Here is a 13592-nt window from a genome sequence, read left to right as displayed (position 1 = left end):
TATATATACTTCGCACAAGAAAACAGGAAATTAGAGTTTGGTAGATTATTTCTTTGTTGTAACAATGTTTCTTGACAATAAATCTTATAGTGGGCATCTGACTGGCAGCAGCTGGGGGTACCAGAATCTCAAAACAAGAGTCAATAACGACAGAAAGTACASATTTTTGGGGTATGGGGGAAAACCCACACACAAGCACAAGGAGAACATGCAAACTCCACATGTAAAATGAAAAATGATGCCAGTGTCTGTGAATTAGATCTTGTTTAAACCCTGAGACTATTATTACATTTGAGGCAATGTATTTAAAAGCTAAAAAGCAAATGAAGCTGAAGAACAGGTCAGTTGATATCCATAATTTGCAAACACAAGGCGTTCCTGAGATATGAACTACACTGACGAGGGGTTTGACGGCTGAGAACTACACACCATCTTGATAGTGGCGTTTGAATGACCATGACTGTCCATCACTTCGATTGAGGACCACCAAGCAGCGTCTGACCAGGTCCTCCCATCCTGGAAGCATGGTGGTGTGAATAGAGCTCTGGTGTTCAATTTCAATTAGCTTACCTGCAACAGAAGATGAACAATTAGTAAGAAAACTTTGCGGTGTAATATTCCTAATACAATCTGACATGACTTAGAGTACAAACACACTGTCACAATAATGTGAATTATTGGCATACTTGAAGATTTTGTCTTTATTTTTTTAAACATGAAGACTGATTAAATGAAATGCAAATAAATTTTGACTAAAATCTCTGCATACACTTGAAAACATATCAGTTATAAACTACATATTTAATGATAAGCACAGGTTTGGGTTTCTTGAAGAAAATATACAATGATACAGTATAAAGAAAATCTCTCCACTGTGTTTTTTTCTTATTTTGGAGTCTACGATGTGAGGCCTGATTGTGCAACATTGGGTTAGACCTACATCTTTATCTGAACATTTGCTTCCCAAGCTTGCCATTATCTCAACAGCTCTTCTTAACCACACTTGTGTAATACACAGGGTTCTCCTTATTTTTTGACACCCTCCCTCAGCTTTAGGGCCACCATCTATTTTCATATTCTCTGTTGTTTCAAGGGGTCAACAGATCTCACCACAGAAATGTCAGGAATTCATCAGTGAAACTGCAAGCTGTCTGTAAGCTGTCACAAGGTTCAGGGTTTGAACAGTTGAAAAGTTGAGGAAAAATTATGAAACTTGCTTCAGTTTTTCTTACAACTACAGCTGATAAACACACTGTTGGAGGTAATACCTACCAGTCAGTTCATGCCGAGTGCTAAACCGCTCCATCCTCTCTCCTGCAGTGATACGTCGTGCCACGCAGATCATRCATGACTGTAAATCTGAAGATATGACAATATCTTCTCATCAGACTGAACCAAACAGACTAAACAATCAGTATGGTTAGTAAAATGTAAATTGAGAAAACAGAGAAGCTTGAAAATTGCTTAAAAAATACTAAAGTACATCCATGTACAAACACACACTTAAAGGCTGTGAACAGTAACTTTACCATCTCCCTCCTCCATCATGGCCCTGGGCTGGGTCAGAGCAAAACACTGCATGGTCTCATAGCGCTGACCCCCCTGTCTTTCTTCTGACAGCCCATGAGTCTGACCGTGAACAAGGTTGACCAGCATTCGACAGTTGAAGGTGTGGCTTTTCTGACGAGGCACGTCTCCCCCCCACGGTGCCCCGTTTGGTGCTTTGAAGAGAGCCAAAGATGTAAACAAAGTGGTGAACATAACTGCAGCGGATCAGTTACGTGCGGTAATAATTGTTTGGTGTCTCACCATTAGATTTGGGCAGGTTCTTGTGAAACTCTTCTCTGTCCTCCTCGTGGATAATATTGTACACGCTGGTGTTGATGAGCTCCTCCTGCTTGTACTGCAGGTACTGCGTCACGTTGTCCGACACAAACACAATGCTGCCCTCTCGATTCACCACAAACAGAAAGCCGTCCAACGCCTGCAAACAATAAAATACATAAAAACAGTGCCTGTTTTAACAATAGTTGAGACGTTCATGAGCATGTAGAGCAATGATTCCCAACCAGGGGTACGCGAGCAAAAAAAAAAAAAAAAAAATAATAATAATAATAATAATTTCCCAGGTGTGTAAAAAAATAACTAAATAAAAATAGGACTGAGATTTTTAAGTACCTATGATTTCCGCAATGCAGAAAATGCAAATGGAATTAACACAAAATGGAATCCAGTATAAAAACGTGGAATCTCATGGAATTTGCTTATTTGCGTGAGTTTCTGAYGTATTTTGGACGCTGCTATCACCCSGTTTATTTATTCACCTGCAAGGCAACATTTTTATCTTCATGTTTGATTTGAGTTWAAAAAAATAAAATGCCTAAGAATTAAACATTCTAGGGGGTTAAATAAATAATTTTCATTTAATAATCAGCTGTTGTACATTATAGTTTTGGAGAATCATCATTACGTTTGACAGAAGGGGTACTAGGCAAAATGGCTCAGGGGGTACACAAGTCTGAACAGKTTGGGAACCACTGATGTAGGGCTGAAGGACTATAYAGCAGCAGCAGGGTTTGTTGCCTCAGAGTCATTATTGCTGACCTGTAGGAGTAGCGGCCCCAGATGGTCCTTGTCAATGACCCCTTGACCAGTGGAGGACACATCTGCYTTCTGCACATCATCATCGTTGCAAGAGTTCTTTCCTGAAAAGATTAGGCACAACGCACTTTTAACAGAGTTATAACTGCGCAATTCTGCATTTAAACATTTTTCCCCACATTTATTATTGTGTAAATTATTTACAATATTTAACCCAACCAGAACAAGCTATGTTAGACTACTAAGATGACAGACTGCTTTGCTTTAGATGTGAACATGATTTCTGGATTTCATTCACCAACCTGTCGGGATTATTTCAAACTGTCCTTTTTTTTTTTTTCCTCCCAAGCTTTGACAACTGAAATACTTCAACAGGCCACCAGATGGAAGCACAAGTCCTAGCTGCATGTCTGACATGCCTTTCTATTTTTAAAACCGTCATGTGTCCAAGGCTTTGATAGATACYACTCAATATAGCAGGGTCATCTGCGGAGCGAGGCTCTACTGAAGACGAGGCACCGAACAACACTGGATTYAAACCCGTTTCAAAATAAAGGCTGAATAAAGAGGCAGTCACAGATAAAAGTAAAAACACACAAAACAAACTGAACAGAGATATGGCGAAGAGACAAAAGACGGACAAGAGGAAGAAAAACTGGTGATCTGCTGCCAAACAAAATGAACCTCTGGGCAGGTCCCAATAAGSCTTCTGCTATCTTCATTAATTCCCATCTTAAATCAGGCTAAAAACAGGGAAATAAAGAAAACATTTAATTAAAGAGGGATATGAGCAACACTAATGTTTGATTTCTGAGTTATTCATCTCTCTTGGCCCTAAGACACACAGACTGTCACCCACAGCCTCCAGCCATGACCACCAAGGATTGGTTTCAATTACTGGTGTTAATTTACCCCAGGCAGTAGAAAGAGCCAAACTAGCTGTTGCTCTGAAACCTCCTGGCCATCAACCAAACACTCCACTTCATCACTGGCATCAGGGTATTTACTGAACCTAACCCAATCTGCTGTTTACCTCTCAAAGAAATTACCCAACTTCAAAAAACAAAGAACAAAACGTGTGTGTTTGTTTCTTCTCCTGACCAGGAGCTGTTTGTGTGACTTGTAGAGAGGAGTTACCTTGCTCTTTGATTTGTCTGATCTGCCTCACGGTCTCCTTGAGAATAGCACATTTGTCAGGCTTGACGTTGAAGCTGTCGATGTTAGAGAGGTTGGCGGAGATGAGCTCAGCCAGTTCCTCKATGTACTTGCTCTCCTGCTCCCTCCGACGCTTGTCACACCTGCCGGGGAGCCAAAGGGGATTAGACACGTTGCCATGACCACCTCGCCTCCCCACGTCCCGGCCGTAYGGGAGACATTCAGGGAGCGGCTAACACAGCGATGTTTACGTAAGGGGCAGGAGGAGAGTGGTCGCATTACACAGCTGTGGAGATGTGGACGGATGGTAGAAGCACACAAGAGTAAATTAATAATATTAGTGCTCACCCTAAACCCGGTGTGTCGCAGGTGGAGAGTTTACGTTTGCGATCGGAGCTCAGCGACTCTAATAAATTGTCTCCTACGCCACTCATCTTCAGCACGTATCAGCACCTGAAGGTAACACAGTCAGAGAGGACACAGAGTGATGCTACATGATTGCCTGGTAGAATTTAATTAAGGATGGAATAGAAAGTGTTCTTAGCTAGAAATAAATGTGACCCATCACACCGAAATGAGGATTAAGTTCAAAAGTTTGAATGTGGAGAAATAGGCAGATTTAGGGTTTTGATTTAAACGTGTGCAAAAATTGCCTTTTGTCAAAATATAACGAATTAATGCCTTACCAACGTATCATTTGAATGAGCTGTTTGAAATATAATCCTAAAATTTTTTTGAAGCATTTTTTTAGCAGTAGCAACAAAAAAATCTGATTTTGAGGAAAAACGCCTTAAAATTTTGAATTTTCCCCTGTGAGCTAGTAATGTTTTTGTTTCTTTCCAATTGGGAAATCTTAATAAATAAATACTATTTGAGGTTCCCTCTTTATATTGACAAAAAATATTAGTCAATAAATTTACATAAAATTAGTATTCAGACAAAGAGTAATGTACTATCGTAACCAACAAGATAAATTAAGTCATATCTCTGGAAAAGCTTAMGATATCAGGATGATCCAGGTATCAAAATGTAATTTTTAAAGCCAGGGATCTGAAAATGTAATTAGGTCATTTTGACCAAATTTGACTTAATCCTCATTTCGATATGATGGCTCACAAATAGCTATAAATCAAATGACTTTCATGTGAACATTACATAGCATACTTCTACAGTTCTGTAAAGACAGACTATCCATTTAGTAAAGCAGCCTCTCTTTCTTTCTGCTCCATGTTTGATGAGAGTGAAATCTCATCTGTTCCACTGTGAGGAGGGACTGATGATGATGTAGTGATTTCAAGCCTCGGGGGAGTTGGGTCATCCTGCGTTCAGCCAGCCTGCCCACTAGAACATTGCCATTCTGTTAACAGCAGCAACACACACACACACACACACGCACACTGCTTATACAAACCGCTTCCAGGGCACTTACATGCTCAGGCATGTTGCAGCACAATCTGTGTGAAAAAGAATGCTAGAAGCTGCTGTCCCCACCAACCAGGCTCTTTGTTGATCTCCTTAGGACTCTGCACAAGCAAAGAATGCACACAAGCTTGCAGAGTTATCCCAGCAAGCTTCACTGTGTGCACCAATAAAAAGAGTAAGAAGAATCATCTCCCTGCCACATTCTCTTCACTCTGCAGGCTCCATACATGGTTACAACTAGTCGTTCTCCCCATAAATTCCCTATTTTACTCGTATCACCTCCAGACAACTCCTCCCCTCTCTCAGTCCCTCCTTTCCGATCTGGTTGTAGCACCACTGAGCTTAGAACCCCGCTCTTGTTTTCTTGCTCTGGCACTGCCCTGTGTCTGACCCTCAGAGTTCACATCGGAGGAAACCCCTGTAGCCAGCTTCTAAGGTCACTGCTCTTTCCTATTTCCACCCAGAGAAGTGCACAAAGCTGCAGCCTGAGGCGACGCAACCAGGTCGTTTTACTACAGCCTCATCCTGGACCTTTGAGTCTGCGATGTGTGCACACGAAACACTCCAAATGAGCTCATTCCAGAGTGGAAAACTGTAGAACGGACGGGAGCCATTACGCAACTCATGCTCTGTAAATGCAGGCTAGGACATGTAGTAGCCCAGTCTTTTAACATTTCTGCGAGTACTACAAGAACACCAGGTCTCAGACATGCACTCTGAGCTGTAAATCAGCGTTGCATGCTTCTTGTCTGTCTACCTTTCAGCACCCTTCTCTCTAAATCTGCTCGTCGTGCTCCGGACGTGACTCTCGCTGACCTCCCAGTTCTTTCTTTCTTCCTGCATTCTGTCCTAAGGCTCACCTCTGCAGCAGTAGAGAAAAAAAAATGACATCAGCCCTCAGCCAGACTCGCATCCTGAAACAGACAAACAGCAAAGCTCTGGCTGCTGGAAGCCTTTCTGAGTACTATATTTAGTTTAAAACAGAGAAGAATTATTGCCTCCTTCAATAAAAAGTTTCCATCAGTGTTAAATTAAACTGTAAAAAAAAAAACTATTCAGGTGCCACATAGTTTCAAAAGCTGCAACTCACACTGTTGTAGTTCAAATGTTCATATTTGGGACATTCCTGCTGATGTTTTACATCTACTAAACATCTGACACAATTAAAGTTTGAAAGCAGACGGCACGTGCAGGAAAAAAGTGAGAGATCGGAAGAAGCAGCCCACTGAAACCACAGCTGGGGCTSTATAGGTCTGGCAGTGTGAAACCTGTTCTGCTGTTGCACAAAGCATCAGAGAAACCTACATCAGATGCATGCCATAATTAAAACYGCCTTCATAAAAGACCCATTCGACGTGAACATCAAGTTGTGCGTTTCATTTAAAATCCCTAAATCAGCAATTCCTGCTCACCTTAGCCAGTACAAGCCACAGTCAAACTCCATTCAGGGCCTACGTCACGTCTCAGACTTGTCTCCTGAACATCTCCTGAAAACAGAAAAAAAMAAAAAAAACAAGGTCATGAACTGCAGCTCCCTGGAAATGTCTGAATGCCTCAACATGTCTGCCTCCTATGAAAATAGCAATAGCTTGTTATATATTTATCCTTTCAGAAATTCATGGGAAAAAGGCTCATTTCTAAAAGTGCACAGGAAGTCGCAGCAGATAGCATCCTGTTTGCGTTCTCCCCTCAGCCTGTTCCACAGCGTCATCACTTCCCTTTCCTGGAAATGTGACCTCCCATCCACACAATTTACATATTCTCTTTATCAGACTGGTTCCCTGCCATCCGAGGTCCTAATCTGCAACTGGTGTTTTGGAGTTATTTTAAAACACTAAAAACTTCAGGCAAAGTGAATTTAACAAATACCAATGTTAGATTTAAGGTCATTACTATTTATGGTAAACAAGAAGCTGGGTTAGGTTAGGATATAGTTTATATCTAATAGACATAAGCCTAAAGGCAGGTAACAATTCTGTGAAAAAGCAGCTTAGGTTTCATTAGCTGAAAATCATTACAGACTTCCCGTGTCATATTTTGTGTGTTTACTTTAAACAACTTTAAGATCCAGAATCATGTGATTTTCTTTTGTCCTTCATTCAACCAGGAAGATCCCATTGAAAAAACAATTCCGTCTTTTAGGGACTCCTGGTGTGTGTACAAGTTTTTGATACATGGTGGGGATGATTTTCGAACATTTTCCCGGTACACAGCCTGATGAGGACCCATTGTTCCTAATGGGGACAAAAGCCCGGTCCMCATTGAGGGAAATACTGTTGGTGGGTCAGGGGTTCAGATTAGGACTAACGTGTAGAGTTTAGGTTACGTTTTTGGTCAGGTATGTACCTGTGAGGTTAAGTTTAGGGTAAGGGGTCAGGTTAAGGGAGTATTTACTCAGAGGGTCCCACCTGCCGCCCAATGGCTCCGCAGAGTTGGTGAATCCCTTAGGAAGTGCACACTCGCTCGAGATCAGGTCCAGTCCTGGGCCACTGGGTCCTATCTTTATGGGAAGTGCATAGTGGAGTCAGCTGTTCCAGTTGGAGACAGCTTGTTGATTTGTATGTGTTGTAAGATGTAGTGGAATATGGCTGGCTTATTCTGGCGTGTGTAGGTTTACTGATCGAGTAGAATTCAGCCAGTATATTCAGTGTTTGTCCTGTGCTGTGCTTTGTAGAGGGTGAGGAGAGTTCAGAGAAAGAAGGTTTAGGCAGAGTAGGACGAGAATTGGAGGAGGGGTCAGAAATGGTTGGGGGTGTGGTCTGGTAAGTGTATATAGGATGTTTACAGTGGGGTGAATCTAATCAAAATAACTTTCTTCTAATGACTGTTTACGGTTCACTGAGGTTAGGCTTAGTTTTATTTTCTGGTTTAGATGTATATTTTGGAGTTATTAATATAGTGTTGGTCCGCCAGGTATAGATAATAGTTTAATTGTGGTAGCACTCTCTGTCACTGTGCTGTGTTGTATGTTATGCATGTGGGGTGAATTGGTAATCCACCAGATAATTCAGAGGTGGTCTGTTCGGTGAGTTTCACTCCAGGAGCTGTGAGGCTTTCAAGCTACGTTCAGACTGAACTCTGTTACTGAACCAGCGGCTGCTGATGTCATTACGGTCTTGCGTGATGCTGCATTCATGACAAGCATGGAAAATCTTCCACTCTTACGCCAATACGGTCGTAATGATGCGTTTAGGTACCGAAACATGGTACCGTTTGATGTTACGTGAATAGGTTCTCAGTACTACCGACAGAACTCGGTCAGTACTTTAAAAAGTATCGAATTCGGTACCCATCCCTAATAGAAATGACTGGAAAATGAATGGAAGTCAATGTAAAGTCCCCACGAGGATTTAAAAAAAACGTGTGTGTGTGTGTGTGTGTGTGTGTGTGTGTATGTGTTTGTGTGTGTGTGTATGTTTGTTATGTGTCAGGGAAAGCTGAGATTGAACTGCCAACCTTGAGTTTGGCAATCTCATCCCCTTAAGTCACTGCAGCGATTTGACATTGAAAAACTGGATTTTTAATGGGTCTTTCCAAGTCTTAATAAGACTACTGGGTAAGTCCAGTATCTTAAATAGTACAAAATACTTCCAAGACTGTTAGCACCACAACCCGACGGGTATAGATAGTACTGTTATTATACAGCTACAATAAAGTGCCACTTTAAAAGATGTTGACAATAACTGAGATAACGCAAAATATAAATGACAGTATCTTTGATATTTATTTAGGATTAGCCTCAACATTCAAATAACTGACAACCATCATAGTAATATGGAGTCTGAGCTCTGAACTTACTGTGTGAATGTGTGAGTGAGAGATCCCCACATCACAGACCACTGATCACATCAGTCCTAAACACAGCGTTGCAACTGAGCTAATGCTGCAGTTGAATAATTTATACACGAGACAGAGAAGAAAGCACCTCCACCATCTTTCTTTCTGTCCAAAGACTATTTAGCAACAGTTCTTTTAAACATATAGTTACTTCAGTGTTTTATGTGCTTTTCATTTACAGACTTGAACATAAAAAACGTAGCGAGCACACAGGTATTAGAAGCCTCTGAAATGAAATGTAATTCAGACCAGGAGGTATAAACACCATGTGATTATGCAGCGAGGAGGAGTCAAGCAGGCTGAGTAGAATTAGTAAAAAAAAAAAAAAAAAAAAAAAAGAAGAGGGAGGAAGGAGGACAGGTAGGGGGAGGGGCAGAGAAAGGCAACACTGCACAGAGATAAACAGCATTGAGTGGAATTAGGAACACATTTTACGGGTGAAACATAAAATGCATGTCTTGTTTCTACATAAAGTTCATTTTATAGGATTTTATGGCGAACTCTTAATTTAAAATAAACATGTACTCTCTCAATGACACACAATGCAGTTAGGCATTGTCCATTTTAAAGGTTATATTCACAGACAAACATAATAGTACATGCTCAATGCTGACAGAGCAGCTGGTTCACTTCCTCAAAGCAGTAGCGCTACAGTTAGGTCTATATCTATTTGGACACAGACACAATTTTTTTTACCTGCTTACTGAAACATGTTATAGTTTTAAAAAGGACGTAGACATAAATTCCAGACTTTCAGTTTTCATTTSAGGGTATCCACATTAAAAATGGATGAAGGATTTAGTATTACAGACCCTCAACATGTGCTCACCCTGCTTTTAAAGGGACCAACAGTAAGTAACTGGACAACTGACTCAAAAGGCTACTTCATGGGAAAGTGTGGACTGTTGAAATTTTACTCTGTCTGCTCCTACCATTTCCGACACTCCCACTTCAACATCTCTTCATAACAATAATTTGGGGAAGGGGTGCTCTACGGGGAGGGAGCTCAGCTGCAGACTGAGCTCCAGGGAGGAGCTTTGTGTAAATAGGAGGTGCTTTGTACCAGCAAGCATTTAGGGAGCTCCACATGGTGCCACAGGAGATTAAAGGATTTCTCAAACATGCATGAATGAGTCAAAGCAACAGTCTGGGTATGTTTTTGATGAGGGAATGACATTATAACATGATATAAAGCTCAAAAATGTCAATTTTGCATAATACCTCCCTTTAAACTTCTGATAAACGATCATTCATTAGAGCTGGGCGGTATGACCCAAATTTTATATCACGGTATTTTCAACAATTACACCGGTTTCACGGTATTTGATGGTATTTTTTCCCTCACAGGCCAGCTGATAATAAAATGTACAAACTTTGCTTATTGACTTTTTTCTTTTATCACTGTTTCCCTCCTCTTGTACGTCTTTTCTTCTTTGCCTAGTTGTAGACAGTAATCATGCATTTTGGTCCGACCGTGAAGGGTTGAGAAAAAAATCATTATCTGGTCTATTGTTATGTGTTAATAAAACACGTTAATAAAATAAGGATGACTCACCTTGCACACCAGGCAACTCCGCTACACTACAAAGCTACTTTCCACTGGGCTTTTCACAATAGAAGCATGCTAGAGTCTCCATGCAATAACGTCTCCGTTATAACGTAGCACGTTAAATCTAACCGTGCACGTCACTGAAGAGTTGTTTACTATTCAGCGATGGTGAAAACTGGATTTTTTTTTTACGTTAGACCATATAAGTGGCTGAAACACACCACCTGCCACCAGTTGTTCCAACAATAACGTTAGCATGCTAATGCGCTTAGCGGTGCTGCAACGAAACGTGTCCCCAGGGAAACAGCTCACTGGCGGCTGCGACGAAACGTTATGCACGTGTTCAGGCTATACCGGTATTCAGAAAAGTCATATCATAACAAAAATAAAAACTAGTTTTCAGTACAAAACGGTATACCGCCCAGCACTATCATTCATATCGGCTGCTTTGCTGCTCCCAGGTTTCCTGGATAATCAAAAAGTTGTTTTGGACTAGGGCCGCCACGATTAATCGATTAATCAACGACTAATCGATTATTAAAATAATCGATGACTAATTTAATAATCAATTAATCGTTTCTTTTTTTGTTGTTCTTTACTTTGTTTTTCTCTCCAAACTGCTTTGACACCTTCCACTGCCACATCTGCCTTTCTGTCCTTGACACACATGCACAGTAGTGGTAACTGGGGTAGACCGTGGACGTCACAAGACATTATACAGACAGGCTCTGGTATCATGGMTACCCAGCAACGGAGCTCAAAAGTGTGGGATCATTTTAAGAAAATGAAAGAGAAACCTGTGCAAAATCTGCAGAGCAGAACTTACCTTCCACAGCAATTATTTTTAGTTAGCATATAGCTAAAATCTAACCATGGTTTTACAATAGCAGCTGAATTCTGACGTGATAAGCTCTATGTTTTATATTCAATTAACTTATGATCCGATTAGTCGACTAATCGAATAAATAATCGGTGATTAATCGATTATTAAAATAATCATTTGTGACARCCCTATTTTGGACCTAATGTACTTTTCAGATCTCTTATAAGTATTGAATCTAAATTACAGACCTTGTTTTGTACTGTAGGAACTACGGTCATCTGTATGCGACTGATTTATCTGAGAACTTCTACTTAAAGCAGAAGCTTTCTATGCATAAAGGGAACCATTTGTTACACAAGACCTTTTCACAAAAGTTCATAGGAGCACTGATCAATGTGTGGGCCTACCAGAGGTGAAAATAGAAATAAACAATCATAAATACGGTTTCACTCCTAAAACTAGCTGATAGTCATTACTTCTTCAACATTAACCCAGGATACCATCCTCACACACAGTCAGCTCTGTGTGTACCTCTCTTGGCATTTCAGAGGCCTAACAGTGGTGGGATGACTGCATCCCCTGCCCCGTATGCCATCTTGGCCCTAACATCTTACATAAATCACATGAAATAGGACCCTACAAAATTTACTTTTTCCCWAATTCCATATTTTCCGTTTTTATCTTTCTGAATTCCATTTTTTCCTGAATTCAACATTTTCATTCTAACCATATTTATTAACCTAAAAAGCGTGTATTGTAAAGTGACTGAAAAAAATAATTTAACAAATTCATAGTCACAGAATCAAAAATTTAATGACAAATTGCTGTGGTTCAGCAGAACATTTTGCAAGGTCTTTAAAAGTATTTACCTGTCTTTTTTTTAGAAGAAAAACATTGTGTACAACATAGAATCTCACATTAAATGAAGATATTATTTTTCAAAATAAAAAATGCTTCACAGCTGAACTTTACAATAAATATGTCACAAAGAAACAAAACTTACAAACAGAAACAATTTGTGTGCACGTGCCTATTGAATAGGATCTGAGCTAATTTTTACTTCTGTTTTGGAAGACAACCCCCCTCCCGTTTGTGACAGACAAAGCCTTTGGCCATCACTTGTATTCTTATGCATCCAGACCATCATGCTAAAATCGCTACCCACCTCCTGTATCCATGTCGGTTCAATTTATTCTCCTAGCTTCATAAAATTATTGCAGTCACCCCCTCTGCTGCTTATGTAATTATGTGTACAAAATTTATAGGGATATGAAAATTTCAGCTATTATTATTGGTGTTATGGCCGACAACCAAAATTTACCTATGTTACACAAGCACACAAATCATTTATATACACACACACACAAATATATTTGTTTTTTCTTTGACATCATAAAAAAAAGACCAGACATGGCTCTCTACTTCAGTTATTCCTGGCTGCATAGYATCACTATCATGATAAACAGATACGTTTGACCATTTCCCTTCCAGAAACAGAAACACAAAGTTAAAGTGTGGGAAATCAATATTGGACATTAACTTCGGCTCAGTTTTATTTATCAGACCGATACCAATATCTAAAAAATAACCAATATCGGCCGATACTGATGTTAATGCTGATACATAGTGCATCCCTAGAAATTTACGTAGAGTAAAAAAAAAACCTCTTGGCGGATTAAAGATTGACAGGATGTCCTGAGGTGTTGTCAGCTGAAGGAGAGAACAGGTGAATTCCTGACTGTGACTAAATAAAAGTGACAAAAGTGTAAAATGATTTGCTGAATGTAATAGTACAATACCAGAATATGCAAAAAAAGATAAATAATAAAAAAACAATTCTAATAAATATTAAAAAGTCTTGTGTAAAAACAAGTGCTCATAACCTTAGCCTCTGTAAGTTAATAACAATATAGAGAAATGGAGCTGGTAATTATTTAGCCTTCAGTATAAAATATAAACATCTGTCAGGACACAGATATAAAATKTGTGCTTGTTAAGTAATTTCTGATTGATCAAGTTCTGTTGCCTATTTTTTATTATACACAATAGGGCTGCAACAACGAATCGATAAAATCGATAAAATCGATTATTAAAAGCGATGGCAACGAGTTTCATTATCGATTCGTTGTGTCCCGCGATTTATGCGTCCCTCGCCATGTTGCGGAACCGTTTACGTCATCCGCAGAGTGTTGTCAATGCTGGCTG

The 13592-nt window shown here is 39.9% G+C and overlaps 1 protein-coding gene across 2 annotated transcripts in view; it reads right to left on the bottom strand.

The window, feature by feature from the left end:
- The window catches only part of ncoa3 (nuclear receptor coactivator 3), a 42836-nt gene that overhangs the window by 8382 nt on the left and 20862 nt on the right, over nt 1-13592 (bottom strand). For both annotated transcript variants that reach the window (XM_014017728.1, XM_014017727.1), the window contains exons 2-9: nt 6591-6665; nt 4105-4209; nt 3739-3899; nt 2605-2705; nt 1810-1984; nt 1530-1721; nt 1273-1359; nt 430-570 (exon numbers count right to left, since the gene is read on the bottom strand). In XM_014017728.1, the coding sequence (XP_013873182.1) occupies nt 430-570; nt 1273-1359; nt 1530-1721; nt 1810-1984; nt 2605-2705; nt 3739-3899; nt 4105-4190 (943 nt within the window). In that variant the 5' untranslated portion in view covers nt 4191-4209; nt 6591-6665. The remainder of the gene's footprint in view (nt 1-429; nt 571-1272; nt 1360-1529; nt 1722-1809; nt 1985-2604; nt 2706-3738; nt 3900-4104; nt 4210-6590; nt 6666-13592) is intronic.

This window comes from Austrofundulus limnaeus, unplaced genomic scaffold (assembly GCF_001266775.1).
Source record: "Austrofundulus limnaeus strain Quisiro unplaced genomic scaffold, Austrofundulus_limnaeus-1.0 Scaffold175, whole genome shotgun sequence".
In the NCBI taxonomy this organism is placed as follows: domain Eukaryota; kingdom Metazoa; phylum Chordata; class Actinopteri; order Cyprinodontiformes; family Rivulidae; genus Austrofundulus; species Austrofundulus limnaeus.
This window is presented reverse-complemented; position numbering and strand designations above follow the sequence as displayed.